The sequence below is a fragment of the Ceratotherium simum genome, chromosome 5 (genome assembly GCF_057802395.1).
Source record: "Ceratotherium simum simum isolate JZ-2026a chromosome 5, ASM5780239v1, whole genome shotgun sequence".
Lineage (NCBI taxonomy): Eukaryota > Metazoa > Chordata > Mammalia > Perissodactyla > Rhinocerotidae > Ceratotherium > Ceratotherium simum.
The window spans coordinates 64244444-64265666 of record NC_141904.1 but is presented as its reverse complement, the minus strand read 5'-3'; the positions used below and the strand labels follow the sequence as shown (position 1 = coordinate 64265666).

General features: G+C 40.1%; 1 protein-coding gene across 4 annotated transcripts in view; it reads right to left on the bottom strand.

Moving 5' to 3' along the window:
- Positions 1 to 21223, bottom strand: part of LOC106803103 (uncharacterized) — a 300006-nt gene that overhangs the window by 133322 nt on the left and 145461 nt on the right. For all 4 annotated transcript variants that reach the window (XR_015552240.1, XM_087431287.1, XM_087431285.1 and 1 more), the window contains exon 2: positions 12283 to 12412. Coding sequence is in view for 3 of the 4 variants with exons in the window: in XM_087431287.1 (XP_087287413.1) it covers positions 12283 to 12412 (130 nt within the window). In the remaining variant the exon portion in view is untranslated. The remainder of the gene's footprint in view (positions 1 to 12282; positions 12413 to 21223) is intronic.

Below are 21223 nucleotides of genomic sequence, written 5' to 3'. Positions count from 1 at the left end.
TTGAGAATAGAGAAAATGTCCATTTTGTCCACTCTCTATCTCCTACCCATAGCGAATACGATAAAATTGACATTTTATGTGTTGTTTGCTCAGAAGAATGTATCTTCTTGCTCATATCTCATTGTTCATTTTTATTCTCATTTCCTAATATAAGTTTTCCTCACTGGAGGCAAAAGTTGAGTTTTATGTGTATCCCACTTCCATCCTTTAATAAATTCCTTCATCCTCCTTCCCCGATATACTTTGAATATGATTTTACCTATTGCTGCTCAATGAGTGTTGTAGGTAAAGACCTTGGAGAACTCTCTCCTTCGAGATTTCACTTAATATTTCTCCCAGATGAACTTACTGCCTCACAAAAGGACTCTTTGTCTTTCGAATTTAACTGGCTCTTTGTCTAGGCTGGTATCCAGCACCACAGGAGTAAAATGTCAATGCTCTCTATTTAATCAATGTTTTATTCTTGGCTTCTATTTCAATAGGGGGGATGAAACAGCAATTCAAATGTCATTGCAGACATATCTTTTGACCCTTTTAAATTCCTAGTCTATGTTATGTGAATCTCAATAATTTATAATTTATTTTCAATCTGTACAAATCCCTTGGAGAAATGTGCTATTCTTTTGCTAAAAGACACAACAGCTGTGCTGACACTACACCAGAACCAAGGCTACCCCTCACCCAACCGAAGAGGTTATTTTACTACATTCAGCTTTCCTTTTTTTTTAAGTCAAATTGCCAGATTTTGTTGTTTGTAGAGCAGTGGTTCTCAAAGTTCATTTTGTGGAACACTAGTCTATAGTAATATTTTGCCTCCCCACTCCCGGTCAGAAAAAAATGGTTTCAGTGGGTCAAGAGTTGGAGAAACAAAGTAAAACAGCTCTGAGACCTGTTAGGAAATCAACTGTTTAATTTCGTTTAACTTTTAGCAGCTTCTCAATTTATTTGCCTGTAGCAATGGTTCACAAACTGTGGTCCCCAGCCGACCTGGGAACTTGTCAGAAATGCAAATTCTTGGGCCTCACCCCAGATCTATGGATCCCAAAACTCTAGAGCGAAAGGGAGGCTCAGCAATCTGTTTTCTCAAGCCCTCCATGTGAACTTGACATTTGCTCAAGTTTGAGAACCAGTGGACCATGGAAGCCTTGTATTGGGACCACCTTCTAACATCCTGAGGGCACTATATTCAAATCACCTGGGCGACGTTGATGCTGCAGGTCTGTGGAGTATACTTTGAGTAACAAGACCATAAGACACTTCCAAAGCTAGAGGAGGCATGGCTGACATGCCTGGGGAAGCATGTTAGGATAGGTTCTTACAATAGAAGTCATGGGCAAAGTGTCTCCTATTGCATACCTGACAGACCCTCCTCCAGCAATCTATGGACTTTTGTTGGAATATGGGTGGAAATGGCAGCACGATGCTCTTCACCTGGCCACCTACCACACCAGGTGTTCAAAGACAGACACATGGCGAAGGAAGAGGTGAAGCCAGAGATTCTCGAGCATGGGAATTTTTCTTGCACTTACAAGTAAAAAATTAGTAGCTATGTTGTCCTAGATAGCTTATATAACCATGGTAAGACTGACTTTCCTCACCTGTCAATTGGAAATATTAATAGCACCTGGGCTACTAGTTGTAATTAGAGTTAAGTATGACACTCTTGTAAAATGCTTACACTATGGTACATAGTACACACTTAAATGGTGATGATAATAATAAGAATATGATGATGATGATGATCTCATCATCTGAAACATCCTGAAGTTAGCCTCATAATTCAACGAAAAAAACGATGTGGAAGCAAAGTCAAGTCATCTTATTTTCCCTCCGTGACTGGGGAATCAGCTATATATTTTGAACTTGATCTTCTTCTTACAGCAACATGGGTCCAAACCACCTACCTGAATATCCACCAGATTATTAACTGTGGGATTTGTGAGTGGTGCAATTGCTGCTGACCTTTATTTTCTTCTTTCTAGTATGACTGGGATAAAACTAATCTTGTAAAAGGGTTTAAAACCTTTCCTCATCTTAGAACATTCCAAGGAAGATTTAAATTTGCCTGGGCCCCAGGCCTTTTGTGGTGTGGATCTAGGCAATGGGTAAAGCAGCCACAGGGTAAGAGGTTCTGTGGATCTTGACCAGAAAGGCCAGAGAACCACTGGAAGAACTGGGTTGGTGGATTTAAAGCATGGGCAGGGAGAGGAGTCAGCAAAGCCATCAAGGGCTAGTTTGGGGTCAAGTTTGAGAGAGAAGAAGAGAGATTGTGAAAGAGTTACTGCTGTGATGAGAGAAACCAGTAGATGGTTGAAGAGGGACTTAAGGGCATTTCAGAGGTCATGAACTACATTTCTTGTCCCTACATCTCTTAGGGAGATTTTGGTAGAGAACTAAATTTATTTTCATTGATTTTTGGATGTCAGACTTTGTTGATTGTGACAACATGCGGAGACCGACCTTGAGGTAATTTGGTATTATTAAGTAACGTTTCCATATAAATATAAGTATTTATTACATTTGTAATCAGAAGGAATAATCCCCCTCTATCCCTCTCTCTCTTAATAAAGGAAATATCCTCTTAAATTTTAAACATGCAGACTTGTCTAAATTAGTGATTCTCAAGTGGGGGCAATTTCACCCCCTAGGGGACATTTGACAAGGTCTGGAGACAATTTTGGTTATCACAACTTGGGGTGTGTTACTGGCATCTACTGGGTAGAGCCCAGGAATGCTGCTAAACATCCTAAAATCACAGAATAACCCCCATAACAAAGAATTGTCTGGCACAAAACATTAATAGTGCTGAGGCTGGGAAACTCGGGTATAAATTATTAGAAATTTTTCTTCCTCAATTCCAACCTCCAGTGTGTGATTTGGATAATTCCTCTAATTATAATTTATGCACTTCCAATAATTATAATTCTAGGGGAAAAACATTCTACATATCAGATATGAAATATTAACTATTCTTTGGAAACTTCCTTCCATCTTAATATCTGTCACAGTAAATACCCTTAATAAACTGCCAATTTTCTCTGGAAACTCCTACTATGATAAACTCAATTATCAATAACTAAAATGTCCAATTATACAACATCAATTACTTTTGGAATTTTCCTGCCAGTAACAAAATGTACAGTGACTTTTATCTGATTTGCATGGCCAGTGGTTTCCATGAAACCACCATCTTGAAGGAGCTATTGCCAAGCATTTGAAGAGGCAGTGAGGCCAAATGAAAAGAACCTCGTCTAGTTCTCCTGAGCTCAATTCTAGGTCCAGGTCTGCCACCAGTGAGCTCATGTCCTTCGGCAATTCAAGTCACTTCTCTGAAGCTTGACTGCCTCATCTGCACAATTAGTAGGAATTAGATTCAGTTCACTCTAAGGTCCCTTTTGTTCACTCTAAACTCTGATTGAGAGCCTTCTCCTCCATGAGAAATAGTGTCTTTCAGTTGACCCTTGAAGGAATATTCAATAAAGTTCAGGTCAGCCTCAAGCTCATGGAAGTGTTTGTGCTATTTCTAAAAAAATAAGGAAAAAAAAAAGAGAGTATGGCAAGTTGCCACTGTTAAAGTGAATATATCTAAATGGAAATTTAGCATTTTCCCCTACTAAGACAAATCTGGATCCAAATAGAATTCGAAAAAGGGTAAAAAGTAGATTCCCACAGAAAACAATGAATCAAGACTAACATCTGTTGGACTTTTTTTTTTTTTTTTTTTAAGTCAGGCCAACACCATATTAAACCACGGCCTGTGTTTGTTCACTCCCCTGATTCTCCCCCTTCCAAACACAAGTAAAATAAAAATTTTTTAAAAACAATTTTCATTGACTTCATTGTAACAGAATGTAAACCAAAACACATCTTTGAAGTTTCCAGCACAGATGGCAGGTCCCAGCTCTCCCATGGTAGACGCTAAGCAAAAAAGTGACTGAACCACAGGAAGTTGAGGTGACCACAAAGATCTAACACCACAGAAATGGCCCAGAACTGCCACTGACAAACATGAAATACATTAAACTGATGCCTCTTTCTGAAGCAGTCCACTTCTGGGTCTTCTGAGGGAAGTCTTTCTTTGAATTTGAACTTGTCAGCAGATTCTTACATATCAGCAATAGGACATGCTCTCTTGAACCCCATGTTTTAGAGGGAGAGATGGATTGTGCTGCTTTGTTGATGTCTAACACCTGGTTCCCATGGTGACTTGTAGCAGGCCTTTGTGAGAAAGCTTCCTGAAGCCTTGAGTCATGTTGAGCAAAATTTTGACCTCAACACATAGTTAGAAATGCATTTTACATTGTTACCCAGTATAATTGTGCACTGTATGCATGCATACACACATGCAGAGTTCCCCAAAGTACCAAACTGTCTCTGATCTCTCTTGTGTTGGGGCCCAAACACCAGTTCCTTCTGCCCAGATCACTGTTCCTACCCAGCTCTCTCATTTTTGTCCAGATGATGCCTACCCATCACTAAGGCTGAGAAGCCTGCCCCTCTGCTCTGGGTCCCATGTCTTTGGTTCCTTTACAACAATAATACAAGCTACATAAACACATACAGAAAAAGTGAGTAAACCATTTAATAACTTAATCTTGAATGGCCTGGTTTATCTCAGAGCATCACAGAATTTTTAAGCAAAAAGACACCATAAAAACTAAGAGCAGTGGTTGCCAACTTATGTTCCTTATATATTAGAGATCAATGATGGCCACACGAGTGTCTAAGTTCTATAGATTATTATTGTAGAAAGCTCAGGGAAAATTGTCCACTTATTTGTGACAAGACTGAACAAGCAAATAAAATCTTCAAGTTATTTATATGACTCTGATTAGAAAAGATAGGAAGATCATTGATGATTAAATTAGTGCTATTTGCTTTAAAAAGAATCTCTCAAATCATGGAGGAACTAATTTTTAAAGGTTCTTGTGTAGTTTAAAAAAAATTTTGAGAGCCATTGATTTAGCCCAACCCCTTAAATTTTACAAATTTGGAAACTGAGCTCCAGAGAGGGGAAGTGACCTTCTAAGCCGATCCAGTACATAAGGGCACAACTAGGATGAACGATCATAGCCTAAAAGACAGAACTCACCTCAAAAGGCACAGATAATTTATCTCATCAATATGTTATGAAGGCAATGTGTGATCCAGAATCTTTGTCAACAGTCAAGCATGACAATCCAACAAACATAAATCAAAATCTATTGTATTCAAAACTGTACAAGATTCATCAGAAACTACAAAGATGAATTCTAAACAATCCTTGACTTCAAGACCTTAGATTTAATAGCACTGGCATTTATTCTCTTATTTAACTCACAGAACAATTCTATGGGGGTAAATGCCACATTATTCCCATTTTGTAGCTGAGAATGTCCTGTTGCTGGTAACCTGAAAAACAATGATTCAGAGCCTGATGTCCTCGTCGCTGCCATATATTGCACAGGTACTTTGAGAATTCAGAGAAAGAAAAGATTAATTTTGGCTGGGAGATTTACGTAAGACTTCTCGGAGAATCTGAGATTTGAAGCATGTGATGGATTTCAACAAAAAGACTGTCTAAGGCAGAGGGAACCAAAAGGCAAAAGAAGAAAAGTGAAAAGAAAATTCTAGACCAAGTACTTAGAGGATGTAGCTGGGGTCAGGCTACAGAGGACCTTGATTGAATGCCATTCCATGAAGCCAGTGATTCCCAAGAGGTGTTCCACAGAGCACAGTTTCTGCCGGATTTTACAGGGGTTAAACACAGTGTTGTATGACCAAACGAGTTTGAAAAATACTGGATTAAAAAGATTCAACAGGTTCTTTACTCCAGGACTGTTCAGAGCCTTGAACAGACTTATGTGCATTATGAACATCCCAGAAAGGGATAAAATTCACAGCATTTCCCAGATTTCTGTGATCACAGAATAGCCATTTAATTATTTTGTCTTTCTTAAAAACCAGCTGGCAGACTAGTGTTCCAAAGACCACACTTTGAGAAACAGTGCTATTTATGGTGGGAAATGTTAACAACAGAGCTGAACCTTAGGAAAATTGACTTGACAACATAGAAAAGGCTTCCTAAGAGGGAGATGAGATGCAGACAAGAAGACCAGATGGAAAGCCATAGCAAAGGTCTTGGCGAGGGGTCATGATTACCTGAAGGTGAGTCCTGGAAGTGGGAATAAAAATTCACAAATCAATATATACTGTAAAAAAATACATTTTGGGAACAACTGAGGAATATTGGACACAGATCGGGTTTTAGATGACTTTAAGAAATTATGGTTAATTTGGGCCGGCCCCGTGGCTTAGCGGTTAAGTGCTCGCACTCTGCTGCTGGCGGCCCGGGTTCGGATCCCGGGCGCGCACCGACACGCCACTTCTCTGGCTATGCTTAGGCCGCGTCCCACATACAGCAACTAGAAGGATGTGCAGCTGTGACATACAACTATCTACTGGGGCTTTGGGGGGAAAAAATAAATAAATAAAATCTTTAAAAAAAAAAAGAAATTATGGTTAATTTGATATGTTATAATAGCATTGTGGTTATTGCCTTTTTTAAAAAAAAAATCTTTATATGTTAGATACCTACTAAAGTATTTATGGGTGAAGTGATTTACTTTAAAAGAATGCAATTTTTAAAAAGGATTAGATGAAACAAGAATAGCAAGATGTTAACAAAGTTGATGAGATATTATTTTCTTGGCTTTTGTATATGTTTTCACATTTCCAACAATAAAAAGTGAAAAATAAAGTCCATGTGAGAGAATTTGGGAAGGAATATTCTTCATCATCTTAGGTTGGGTTCCCTGAGGTGGAAATTTGCATGCAGTATTACAGAAAGTGGAACTGGGCCTGAGGAGATGCTGAGCTGTGACGTAGTCACAACGAAGGCCTTAGTTGCTTCCAGCTGGGATGGCCCCTCAGGTCACCTGATGTCAGAGGACCAGGCCTTGTCCACCTCTCGCTGCCCTCCCATCTACATACACATATTGACCAGTCATTGGATTGTGAGCTGTCCCTATAGAACGAGCAGGACCTAGGACAAGACACGACTTGGCTGATAATTCCCAGAGATGGACTCCAGTAGTCAAGACTCTGAGGTTTCAGCAGTTGAGATAACAAGAACCTCAGTTCTGCAGGGTGAGCCTGGGCAGAATCCTATGGCACCCAGCATACTCTCATATCTTCGTCCTTAAACATTTACAACAGTGACGTTTTTCTCCTATTTGTATGCAGTTGATGGTTGTGTTTGTGTGTGTTTTGTTGGCTAGTATAAAAACGTGGCGTATTTACATAAAAAGGGCATGTGTTGACAAGAAATAGATCTATTGCTTTAAATTCATCTTGCAAGTGGTTTTCATTGAAATAGCAGGAAACTAATGTCCTTTTAAAACTTTATTAAAATCATCTGGATATACTCAACCTAATAAAAGCTGAGTACACGGCTGCTGGACTTCCTGTAGCTTTAGATATGGAGCAAAAAGAGGCTTAAGTGATACCCTACATCTGAAATTGTGGAGAAAGGTATGTTACTGCACTAAGAAAATATGTCCTTTACGAAGCAGATTCACAAATCCCATCTCTGCTCCATTTGTGTTGGCGTGACTTTTTGAATGTCTTTGGCATTCTGTCCCACGTGGTCTCTTCATTTCTCTGTGTGTTTACATACATTAGTGCTATTTTACTGGGGCTGCTGCCTTGTCTAGTTCAGTCTAAGATATTTCACCTCTCCACCCAAGAAAGGTCAATTCTGAAGCGAACCTTTACAAAGAGCTGTATCACCTTGAGCTTAAGAATCATTTCGATTTTCTCTTCCAAAGAGGCAAGTTGAGCCTTCGTCATAAATGAATCCTATTTAATCTAGCCGTTTTCATGATTAGTTGCAAACGGGAGCTCTGGGAGGGATGGGGCAGCCATATTTAATGAGGTCACTCAGGTGGCCAGGCCCCTTTCTGGGGCACTGTGACCCTTTCCTAACTTTTGGCAAAAGAATGGTCAAATAATTTGCACCCTGTTTTTGAGTTACTTTAGAAAAACACCACTGTTGTTCATTAAGGATGTAAACGCATGTAAATTCACACAAACACATGCCCCACCCCCAAATCCAACATGTAAACTCGGTTACATTTGATTCCAGGGCTCGAAATGCAAAGGAAAACGCTGAACACAGTGGGGTAAAACTCCTCTGTAACAGGGCACTAGGAGGATGTCTTGAATAGCATTACTCTGGCCAACATACACAAGCTTAACATTACTTTTTGAACCTATGGCCGTGTGCTTTGAAGATGAATATTTTGCCTGTGAAAAATTAATGTTCCAGAGCGCTTACAACCATTGTTTCTTTGTGAAATGGAGTATGCAAAATGTCTTTTAAAAATGCAACCTTTTGGTGAATAGATTGCTTCTCCCCTTTTGGCTTTTACTACTAGTTGGAAAGGCCCCTAAAGAAGCGTTAAGCAGATGAGCAAATAGTTATAAAAGAGCCAACCAGGTTCACAGGAGCATGGGGATGGATGGAGCCAGTGAGCGAGACCAATTTTCATCTTTGTGTGAAACAAATAAAATGTCTTGTCTCCTATTTTCTTTTCTTGATCTTTTAAAAATGTAAAGGCTCATTGCTCTTTTCTTTGTTAGTTTTAAACAAAGAAGTCTCCTTTTGAAGGCCAAAGTAAGAAGAGTCGAGCTAAGAAGAGAGCTGGCCTGAGAGCTCTGCAAGTTATCAGGCAAATGTTATGTCTGGAGTGGAGACTAAGATAACCAAGCCTCATGGGGCCTTGGATCAATTTAATTTTGATGAATGACCAGTTTGGTAAACATTATTTACATTACTACACAAGTCAGGTCTGTTCCATTCATGTTTGAACAACCCACATAGTCTGCTCTGGAATAGCTTCTCGAGTAATCCCCACGGGCTGGCTTTCCCCACTGTTAACTCACAATTAGAAGGATAATTAGTAAAGAGGGCGCTTTGCCTTTGAACTAAAAATGAAAACATGAGCGAACAGCTCAATAATCTAGAATTGCAGCAATTCTTCAACCACAAGATCTCAAAACTATATTCTCAATGATATACAAAGGTGGTAGTATTACTTTTTAAATTTTGCTTCTGCTTTTTTCAAAAAATGACATTCTTAAAAAATATTGCAGAATTTAAAAAGAAAAAATTTTCAAGCATAGTCCTATCCCTTTAAAACAGTTTTTATCTATCTGCATTTTCTTCCACTCTTTATCCACATGTATTCGTTTATTCATTCACTCACTCATTCCCTCTTCAAGTGTTTATTAAGCACTTAATATATGTCAGTCAGTGCTTCAGGCCAGGGATCAGCAAACACTTTCTGTAATGGGCCACAGAGTAAAAGATTTAGGCTTTGAGGGCCACACGGTCTCTGTCACAACTACTCAGGTCTGCCATTGTAAGACAAAAGCAGCCACAGGCCATATGTAAACAAATAGGTCTGGTGGTGTTCCAATAAAACTTTACTGACAAAATCAAGCAATGAGTTGGATTTAGCCAACTGGCCACAGGTTGCCATACCCTGCCACAAGGCCGTGGGGCTATAGACACAAACAGAACACACAAAGTCCCATTGGACATACAATTGAGGGAGGCAGATCATAAACAGCAAACAAATGATTTCAGAGAGCAACTAGTACAATGAAGGAAAAATGTATTTCTCATGTTAGAATCATAATATACCTTTAGTTTGGTGTTCTGCTCTACTCAGTATTATTTTGTGAATGTTTTCTAAGTACCTGCACAATCTTCATTTTTACTGATGTTCCTGGCCTCAAGATCGTGCCTAGTTGGTACCCCATATTTTACTTAATCCTTCCTCTGTGCTGTATACATTTAGCTAAACCTAACTGATGAGTGTACATATGAAGGGAGAAAATAAATCAAAGTGTTCATCGTATAATAAACTTTTTCTAAATTCTTTGTTCCTGCTTTGGACAGGGAAGCCCAGAAATTCTAGCTCAGGACAAAGGCACAGGGAGGGAGTGAATGTAAAAGTGTTTGCCCTGTGCTAAGAACAGTTTTGTTAGTTTCAAGTATCCTACAGTTTCAGGGTGGTCCGGAAAATCAGGATCCAGAAGGCTAGACTATTCGGAAGAAAGGGAGCAGACAAATGGGAACCTCTTGCTTCCTGTTCAGGGCTTATGTTTTGCCACCAGGCAATAGCCCCTCACAATTTAGTCCATTGAGAACAAAATTGCTCAGAGAAAGATGCTCATCTCCAAATCCATTAAGCACTGATGGAGTGCTTAGATGCAAAACATAGTGCATGGCCCTATGTTATGGGAAGGATATACTGATGAATGTGACAAAGCCCCTTCTTTCCTGGTGGAGCCAGGGACCTGCAGGCATAGGACAGATTCTAGGCCAACTGTGTCAAGTGATAGAATATATGAGAGGTAAACTCTTGCTCCCTCTGTTCAATGTTCAGCACAGAGGAAGGGCTTTACACCCCAAGCCCCGGGAAGGGAATGCTTAGGAGCAATACTTCTCTTTCAGAAGTATTTGCTCCTCCTTTGCTCTTCCTCTTGGGTAGGTGGGATTGGAGAAGCCGGGGGATGCAGTGTTTTCTGTATTCTTTTTTCAGATACTGATAATCACAAACACATATTGGAGTTTCTCTGTGTCAGACACCAACACTTTCATTTATTCAATCCTCACCACAGTTCTATGGTAGTTCTATTATCATCCCCATCTTAAAGATGAGAAGAGTGAGTCACAGAAACACTGAGAGACTTGTATTGCTGCTTGGCTAATGAATGGTACAGCCGGGTTTTCTCATACAGTCTGACTCCATGATCCACGCTCTCAACTTCTCTGCTCTACGATTCACCTGAGGGGTGAGAGTGTTCTGCTCAGATCTTCCATGATGTAAGCACACCTGGGACAGGAACAGGGTCCCGGCCTTGCTCATAACCCCTCTGCCCCTGATGGAGGCAAAAAAGCAAGACTGATGTGCACATAGATGGATTTCCTCAGGTTATGTGTCCCAATTGCTAGATTTGGCAGAGGTGGGCAGAAAAGCGAATCCACATTCTTGAAATCGGCAATATCGGTTCTAAAACTAATATTTTCATCTCTCTTGGTTTGACTCCTGTATTATTTTCTCAAATTCTTGTTACCAACTTAGAGGAAAAAAGATGTGATTAGTTCCCATCTTAAACCTCTAACATAATATAGGTATGAATAATAGTGGTAAAAAGTGGCTAACAATAATTATGATCTAGCAGGCATTGTACTAAGGGCTTTGCGATGTGTTATCTCTTCACATCTTCACCACAATCCCAAACAAGTAGGTATTACATGTTACAGAAGAGAAAAGAGGGTTTAAATTTTAGGTTGTCAAATAGGCTTCTGATAAATAAAAGGGTAATGACTATTTAATTGGCTACATGACGTATTAATAGGCAAACCCAACACTTGATTGCAATGGTCTTTGATGTTGACATCAAATAATTCTGCTTTTCACAGAGTCACTCACAACAGTTGATATTTAATATTGTCTGGGAGCACTCAAAGGTCAAAATAACTCAGTGGTACTGGCCAGCAAACAGCAGAATGAGATTAGGTTAAGACATTTCATTTGAAAACTTCTTTGTTCTGTCCACTTCTTCTCATCTTCTTTGGCATTGCCCTAGTCAAGCCACCGTCATCTCTCACTTGTGCTATGGAAACAGCCCCCATATTGTCAACCATATATATTCTTGTCCATGCCAAATGTCTTCTCCATAATGCAGAAGCATGACCTTGCTAAAGGTCACTCTCCTTGCTAAAGGTCATCCAATTTTTCTGAGGATGAAGACCAAAATTCTCAACACACCCTTCAAAGCTCTGTAAGGTCTGGCCCGAGCGCCTCTCCAGCCCCATCTCCTCCCTCTTCCATTTCTGCACCCCATCTACACCAGTTTGCTTCAATTCCTTGGCTATCCCATACTCCTTCCTGACCTACTTATTGTTCCCTCTGGCTGAAACATCCTTCGCTATCCCAGTTTTCACATCCACAAAAACGCTTGTCTTTCAGGCTTCAGATTAAGTGTTGCTTCCTCAGAATTTCTTCCCTGCCAGCCTAGAGTAGTAGGTCTCCCTGTTAGGGGTCCTTATACCATCCCATTCCTATACTTCGTAGGACTTATCTCAATTTGTATTTAGTTGGTTTTTGCAGTTACTTGCTTTTGTCTGACTTCATCTAAAATAAAGCTTCATGAGGGCAAGATCCAAATCTGCCTTGCTCACTTCTCTATTCTCAGTGCCTAGCACAGCGTCTGGCACATACTCACCCAGTAGATACTGTTGAATCAGGGTCATCAAATGTGGTTGTGCAGGCTGTGTACTGCCTAGTTCCAGGGGCAATATCCACATAGACAATGATATCAATGGTTCTGCCTGGAGATGTGCACCACAGCAGCCCTGTATTGAATGAAAGAATGAATAAATAAATGGATTAGTAAATGAAACCATTGGTACAGAATTGTCTTATTGTCAGAAAACTATATTTTACGTCCAGTATTTCCTAAAAACTACAAAATCCCACATGGTTATATATGCCTTGCGTATATGTCACACGGAAGCAGTTATTTTGGCATTTATGTGTTCCCAATGAGATTTCTTTTGCCCTTATTTGAATTCCACATGTACTTTTTCATAATCTTGAACTTGGTCCACAACCCTCCAGGTGCCAGTATAAAGTCCCACTTTGGTTTTTAATTGTACAGGGACCTCATTTTTGACTTGCAGGTGAAAAAGAGCTGAAGCTGCATTCCATTTGTGAGTCGAAGTACGTTTTTAATATAGTATTTTTATTCAATGGGGCCCCTGAGTAATATCTGCAGTGTATTATAATATGCTGGTAAAATATATCCAATCGTCAGGAGAGGAAAAAAGTGACACCCAAAAGAAGGTTATAGGTCATGGTGCTGAGAGCTGGATTAGCTGGCACAGGAGACTTTCAGTAACTAAGTGTCTACTGGCAATAATAAAGCTCAGCTATGATGCCAATCTTCAAGTCTTGCCACACATCTACATTCTGTTTTTGATCCAGGGCTTCCCCGCAGCAGAAATTGAGCCACGATTATTACTAATACCATTTATTCATAAACTTATAAAGGGCAGTGGCTTAAAAAGTAAAATAGGGATTCTTTTGCATGCATTTGGGTTGGGTCAACTGTGGTTTCTTAGCACCAAAAATTGCTATACCATCCCCAGTACTGTCACCATTTCACTTTGTAACTCATATTCCTGCCTTCCCCAAAGAGGCTATAAGCTTCCCAAGGACAAGACCCACGCCTTGAATTTGCTTTTGTATCTGACTTACACGTCCTTGACAGTGCCTTGCACATATAGGGTTTGCAGGTCTTGATATTCATAGGATAACTGAACGAAATTACTAAACCAAATGGCTTATTTAAACCAGACTTAAAATTCCACACTGTCTCCCAAACGTCACTACATTGATTTTTCAAAGTAAGAACAGAACACAGACTTGAGCAAGTTTCTCATCTGGACTTAACATATGAGACGGTCGATGCCCTGATGTGCCACTTATAAACCCCTTCCAGAATGAAGGACTCACTCTCCCAGCTGCTGGGAGTGCTGCCAGAAGGCAACCCTTGGTTGTCAGCCCCCTTTGGGAGAAGACTGTCGACGAGAGCTGTCTTGCCCTTTCAGGGGCCGCCTCAGCCAACCAGCCAACACTGGTGTATAAAGGCCAGGCCCTCTCTCTCCAGCCCAGGACAAGGCTGTAGGGCCACTCCAGCTCCAGAGCTTCCCATGGGGTCAGCAGAGGCCTTGGTGAGAATGCAAGACAGCCCAAGTTCTCCCTCTGCCCCGTCCTGCTTCCGTCCTACTCCCATCCACAGGTGTTGATCCCAACAGCACTTCCTAATAAATCTCCTAAATGCTAATATTTGTCCCAGAGTCAGCTTCCCATGGAGCACAGCCTATAACCCATGCCTCTATGTTTCAACAGAGTTCAACACAAAGGAATCAATTCACGGACTTTTTCTCCCCATTAGAACAATCTAGTAACAAATGACATTATTATTTGAGAAAGTGAGTGGATCGTGGTAGCAGCTGCAGCAGAGGGTTGGAGTCACACTCTTGATGTAAAATACAACAGAAAGACTCTCTCATAGCCAGGAGGAGAGGCAGTGTTTTCCTACATTGCAGGGGAATGCTGCTCCCCAAACAACATTAGGAATTTAGGACATTACGGTGTGGAAACAAGCACACACTTAATTATGAGCAGTGTCATGAGTTTTTGCATTGTTTAGTTGACCTCCAGAACACTTTTTTTCTTTAATGCAGGGTTGTTTTTTGTTTTTATCTAATTCCCCAGAACATGCACTTGTAACAAGACAACTCTTTAAGAAATCTCCAAGACCTAGAGGATTAAAAAGTCATACATTTCCCCTTACAGCTATTATAACAAAATGTAACTATTGATGACACTCTAGTATAATTATATTTAATAATCTATTATAACTATTGATGAGGCTTTTGTATAGGAGTCAGCAAACTGCAGGCTGGGGGAGAAATCCAGGCCACTGCTGGCAGAATCTGGCCACATCCATTCATTTACAGATTGTCTATGGCTGCTGTCATGCTACAAGGGCAGACTTGAACAATTGTGACAGAGACCACATGGCCCACACAGTCTAACTCTTACAATTTGGCCCTTCACAGAAAGAGTTTGTTGACCTCTGTTTTAGTATATTAATATTTAGTGATTCCAATACAGTATTAAATAAGAAAATTTTGTTTTCTTATTTAGGAAAGTGACATATACAAAGAAAAGTTATCTCTGGTGACTGAGATTAGAGGTGAATTTTTGTATTTTCTGCTTTTTGCTTTTTTGTATTTTCCACAAGAAACATGCATTGTTTTTTTAATAAGAATAATAAATGCAATTTATTGTGTATTTTGTGTTTTTTCTTCAAAACCGTTTAGAATTTTGTATTAGCTGTCTATGAAAAAACGTATTAATGTATTTCTCTAACATCCAGTTAGAAAGCAGCTCTGAATGTGTGCATATTGAAGGGCTTGTTTCACAGTACTGCCCATGTCTAAGGGAACTATGTAAACAATGCAATGTAGAGGAGTTCGTCCAGCTACTGGATCAAGCATCCCGTCGGCCGTGAGAAGTTGGAAAAAAAAGCAACAACAACAATCCTGGGTTGTTTTTGTGACAGCTGGCTCCACTGGGTAAGCTTATCCATATTATGCTAAGAAATATGGTTTATTCAGCCTCTGGTTTTTAATGCTATTTACATTTTCCCATTGATGTAGAAAAATAGCCCCCATTTTCCAAAATGAGGACATTTCTGGACTATAAAAATAACACAGTGGTCATTATAATAGGATTTGTTGTTAGTGCCTTCAATTGCGACTCCTAGCAACGCTGTGTACAGCAGAGTGGAACCCTGCCTGGTCTTTTTGCACCATCCTCTCACCTTCCGGCGCTACATCAGACAACGATGCTATTCAAAGGATTTTCATGGCCAATTTTTTCAGAAGTAGGTGGCAGGATCTTTTTTCCTAGTCTGCCTTAGTTTGGAAGCTCCGCTGAAACCTGTCCACCATGGGTGACCCTGCTGGTATTTGAAATCCCGGTGGCATAGCTTCCAGTATCACAGCAACACGCAGCTGCCACTGTATGACAACCGACAGACGGGTGGTTTGCTTCACTGACTGGGAAACAAACCCGGGCCTCGGCGGCGCAATTGCCAAATCTTAACCACTAGACCACCAGGGCTGGCTCTATAATAATATAACTAACCATTTTTGACCAATTTTCTTAACAAATAGCGAGCCTCACGCTCAGTGCTTTTTACGAGCATCCTCTCAACAAACAGGTGAGAAATACTCTCTCAGCCTATTTTTCAGATGAGGAAACGGAACCTCAGGCAAGTTGAATAGGTGGCCAAAGAGTCACCAGCTAACACGTGGCTTAGCCAGAAGTCCAGCTGCCTCTGACTCCAGAATTCTGAGTCCTTGCTCACCAAGCTGTGCTGTCTCCTGACCATTTGCATGTTCCAAAACATGATACATCCCCACCCCCATCTCGGCAGAATAAATATCTGCAGAATGACCAAAAGACTGTGCTCTTTAGTCCATTAAACAAGCACTAGCTGGCGGAAGGGGCAATGGTGGCATTAGGAAGTATTGGGAGATCATGATTTCATACATCAAATTATTTGGGGACAGTATTTTTAGAGTTGATATAAAGCAGTAGCAGACGATTTCTATATAATACCAAAACACTTCCTATTTTAAACAGCAATTTTAGGAAGCTTTTTTTGTATAAATATATTGTAAGTCCAAATTGATTTCTTCATTCAAATAAATATTAAATTTTGTATAGAAGTCATATTTGCTTAACCTGATAGTACATATTAATGTCATATAGAAAAATATCAGAATATGATTTATATTTCCATTTTCTTCCACTCTCTTAGGCATTTTTAGAGTGCTATGCCTTTGCCCACTGGAAACCTGGGGCTTTTTTCACTTTTTGGATTAAAGTGAGTAGTGACCATAGACCTGTGTAGACGCTGGAAAACGTATCTATTCGTAATTGTTCCTCTCCTATTACTGAATCAAAACAGAATGAGTCTTTGACATTTTGAAATTAATACTACTTAGCCACACCAAATGAAAAGTCAATTATTGCCAAGTCCTTCCATTATGCAGTAATATAAAGAGAAAATAAAATTTGGGTTTGGAACTGAAATTTAAAAGTTGACTGTTTCCCCTCAAATGTGGCAATTTGTGTTTCCATTTAAAAACACTAACAGATAAATAAAAACAGAATATATGTTTAAACCCTTTCAAGTGCCAGGCTTGACAAAACGCCGGAAAAGTATGTATTCTATCATTATTTCCATTTGACAGAAGAAAGCCTGAGGTTCAGAGAGGTCAGCAAACTTGCCCAAGGTCACACAGCCATAAATGAGCAAAGCTGGAATGCCAATTCAAGTATATTCTAGGGCAGAATTTCTCAACTTCAGCACTATTGACATTTTGGACTGCATAATCCTCTGTTGTGGGGGCTGTCTTGGGCATTGTAGGATGGTTAGCAGCATCCTTGGCCTCTACTTATTAGTTGCCAGTAGCACCTCCCTACCGACAAGTTATAACCATCAAAAACATCTCCAGACATTGCCACATTTCCCCGGAGAGGGCAAAATCACCCCTGATTTAGAACCACTGCCCTAAGCTCCTGTCTTAACCACTATGCTTTTCTGCCTGCCTTTCAATTTAGGGCAAGGTCACCCTTGCAGAATGGGCCCCCAGCAAGCCTGTCACAGTCTATGCACATCTGGGCCTCAGCCAATTTAGTCTCTCCTTCATTTTACTTGGGAAGGAAATGCCGGGCGCCCACAATCTGGGGTGGTTTGGGATATGTACCCAAAGCTAAAATTAATAAAAAATAATGAATTGCCCTGCTCTCATTACCAGAAGTCTGGGCCAGAACTGGATCCATGTGCTCGGGGATGAGATTGCTAAAAAGGGAGGGTAGTGAGAAGACCTAGTCAAACTCAGAGCACTCACTATTTCACTTGGAACTAATTTGATGAAGAAATAGAATAAGAATTGCAAAGTCATCAAAGATGATGGCTTTTCCTTTATGACCCTTGGCACCAGAACAAAGAGCCTATTTTTGTGGTTTTTTGGATTTCCAGAATAAAGGGAATAAAAATGTTTAGGTAATGTTTGGATGGTTGAGAGACCGTACGTACATTAGTGATAGGTCAATTAATATCTGAACAGTTCAAAGAGGCAATTATTTTAATTTATAAATCACTTCAGAGGTAGGGAGCTGCCATCCATTAATGTGGTTTTTACAAATAAGAGCGCTCATTGTTATGTGTGTTTGTGTGTGTGCGTTTCTACCCGTGTCATTCTATCTGGCCTGAATTTTCCGACCAGATCGCATACCTCTGTGATTATGTATTTGTCTCTAGAGCACTGCCAAATACATAAAGCACTGTATCTGCAATTTGACCCTTGGCTGAGACCACCCTATTTTTCGAGTTTTCACTACGTTGAAAGGTACCACCATGCACAATGTTGCTTCCAGAAACGAACTTCTTACATTTCACTCTAAATGGCAGAGTCTGGGAGCTAAGACTCCCCAGGAGGTTACAAAGCCTCCTGGTAATGATTCAAAAAGGGGAGAGAGCCCGGTGGGCTTATCAGACAATTTGACAGTTGGTAAAAAGTCTCCAAGTGATAACTTAGAGCTTTCCTTTAAAACCATGTAATAAGCATCCCTTTATTTTACTACTGTTTTTTTAAATTACTGAGTGACAGCAAAGTACCAAGCATAGTACTCAACGCTATGGGTATAAAAGTATGCAAGACAAAAACAATCTGATGGGGAAGGCAAACTAGGAAGGTGGAAATTACAGTATAGTTTGATGAGTGCTATAATGGGTAAAGTATAACTGGAGAAGCCCAGACTGGAGAAACTGTGGTGACTGAGGAAGCTTCCAGAAGGAAGTGGTCTCTTCTTCAAAGCTGAAAGATGAATACGTGTTAGTTTGGTGAATTGGAGGGGAGGGGTATTCCAGGCAGAGGGACTAGAAGTGGGAAAAGGCCCAGAGGCAAGAGAGAACATGGTGATTTCAGGAAACTGAAGGAAACATGCCTGGAGTCTAGAGAGGAAGGGAGGTGAGGGAGAGGCAATGAAGCCAGGGATAGGAGCTCAGGCAGGATTGTAAAATATTTTCCAAGTCATGTTAAAGAGTTTGACTTTGGGCTAAGGGCACTGGCATGTGATGGAAATGCTTTAAGCTAGAGAATGATAGGGTCAGATTGGCAAAAACCAATAGGAGGAGAGAGAAACAGCTGCGGAAGAGATGAGGGGTTGGGGCAGGGACAGCAGCGCATGGCTCACATCAGTGGGCTCAAGAACTAGAAAGAAGGAGCTTACAGATGTTGTTTAACAGAAATAAGAGAATTTAATTAACACTAAAAACGATCTAGCTAATAATAAATTCACTGATATCCCTTCCCATTTCACTTTTAACTTCCCCTTCCTTTTTAACTTAGGGTACTTCTATTACAAAAAATAAAAAGACAATTATATAGTCTATATTTATGTCCTTGGTTTCATTAATTTAAAATTACAAGTATTTATTGAGCGTCTACTATATGCCTGGTGCTGTTCTAGCTGCTGAGGAAACTACTGCAGACCAGAGACCATTCCTACTTTCGGGGAGCTTTCATTTTAGTGATGAAGACAGACGGTAACAGGAAATCAAAGCACAGATATTCAGACAGCAATCAATGCCGTAAAGGTGAGACCTTATAAGGTCATGTAAAAGGTCATGCTGGGCAGAGAGGAAGGACTCTCTGAGAAGGCGAATTTTCAGCTGAGACTGGAACAAAGAGGAGCCAACCCTGAGAAGATCAGTGAAGTAGGCATTCCAGCCAAGGGAACAGCAAAGGCGTTGAGGTAGGAATGATCACGACCTTCTAGGGAAGTAAAGAGCCTGGGAAGGCACATCATAGAAGGCCTTGTGGGCCATGGTATGGCATTTGGGTACCGTGCTGAGGGCAGTTTAGATCTTGGAGTTAATCCCTTTTATGATGAGACATTATTAAACCCATTCCAATGGTTAGAATAAATAAAGTCCTTCTTTGAGCTGTGGCACATCCCCATATTCAATGTTGAAAATGTTTTATTATGAGATTTCTACTTTCTACCTTGAGATGATATACCTTTAGGTGCAATGTACTTTGTGGGGAGAACAGACCAGAAGGCCTGAGTTAACAGCCCTTAATTAGGGCAATGATTATTTATGCCCAAAGACTAGGCTGCTGGGCACTGACCAATTGTCCAAGCCTTTTCTCGAAGGAAGAGCAAAACAATACTCTACCATATTCCCAACTCTCCACTTAGAAGGAACATATCCTATCTGAATGGAATTTTTGCAATGTGCTGGCCTGCTGCCTCATCGATAATTAATTCAGTTCCTTAATCACAGGAAAAATGTTTAGGAACCCGAAGTGATGAGGAGAGGATCATTGTCAGGAATGTGTGTGTTCCAAGGACTCCCTTGTGCATTGCCAACTTTCCTCCTGCCCCAGCACGGAATGACGGCAAGAGTATGCGTTCACAAGCAGCAGGATGTGGGTGCTCACCTGGGTTCTACTCTCTATTGGTTGTACGGCCTCAGTTTCCCCAGTCTGTAAAATGGAGCTAACACTTGGCTTATATAACTGTGATGAGAGAAAACTCAGGAAGCCCTTATACTCTCCATAAATTATCTCACTTAACGTTTACATGGCAGCTCTACTTCATTGGGTTCCACTTTTTTAGCAGAATATCAGGCTTCATAGCCTCCAAAGAAAGCATTGATATTTCTTCTGCAGTCACCGTCTTCGACTGGAAATGAGAGCAGAAAGTTATTAACTTGGCTTCATTTTATCATCACCAAAGGGTGGCAGTTAACCAAAGTACTGTGTATAAAGAAAACCCTGAGATTCTCTTTCTGATGAAAGACTTACCTAAAGGCTATTGTTTGTTATTGAAGTAATATCAGTGCCTAGCAAAATTAAAAAATACAAAACAGGATGAGGGTTGGAGCAGGAGGAGGTTGAGAGGGAGAATTCTTAAAGAAATTATATTTGGCTCATCTCTAAAAAGTTACATCATATTGTTATGAAAACATTATCATGGTATTACAAAATATTTGTGAATGTACCATTAAAATTATTTTTTTGTATTCTAATGGCTTTATTTCATCACATTAAAATGAGTGTTTGCTGCTATGGCAGATATGTCAATAGCTTTCTGCTTTGAATTGGATTTATTTTGAAACTTTTCAAATAGTTATTTTAGGGGGAGGGTACACTTCAGTATAATACTTTCCACCTTTTCCTTCTAAAGTTATATTTCACTGCAGCTGATCTCAGCAAACAGAGGGAGTGGGAGACCATGTGACATCGAAAGAAATATAGATAGGGACTTGCTCTATAATTAACTGCTAATGCTTCACATGAATGGAAATATAGTTGCATAGATGACATCTTGGGCTTTGGAATTAGAAAAATTAGGTTCAAGTCCCAACTCCACGCCTTATAGCTATGTGACCTCAAGGCAAGTTACACATTATCTCTAAGCTTCAGTTTCCTTATCTGTAAAATGGAGATAATAATGATAGTATTTACCTTATAAGTTGTAATTAGATTAAATGTTATAAGCCTCCTAAC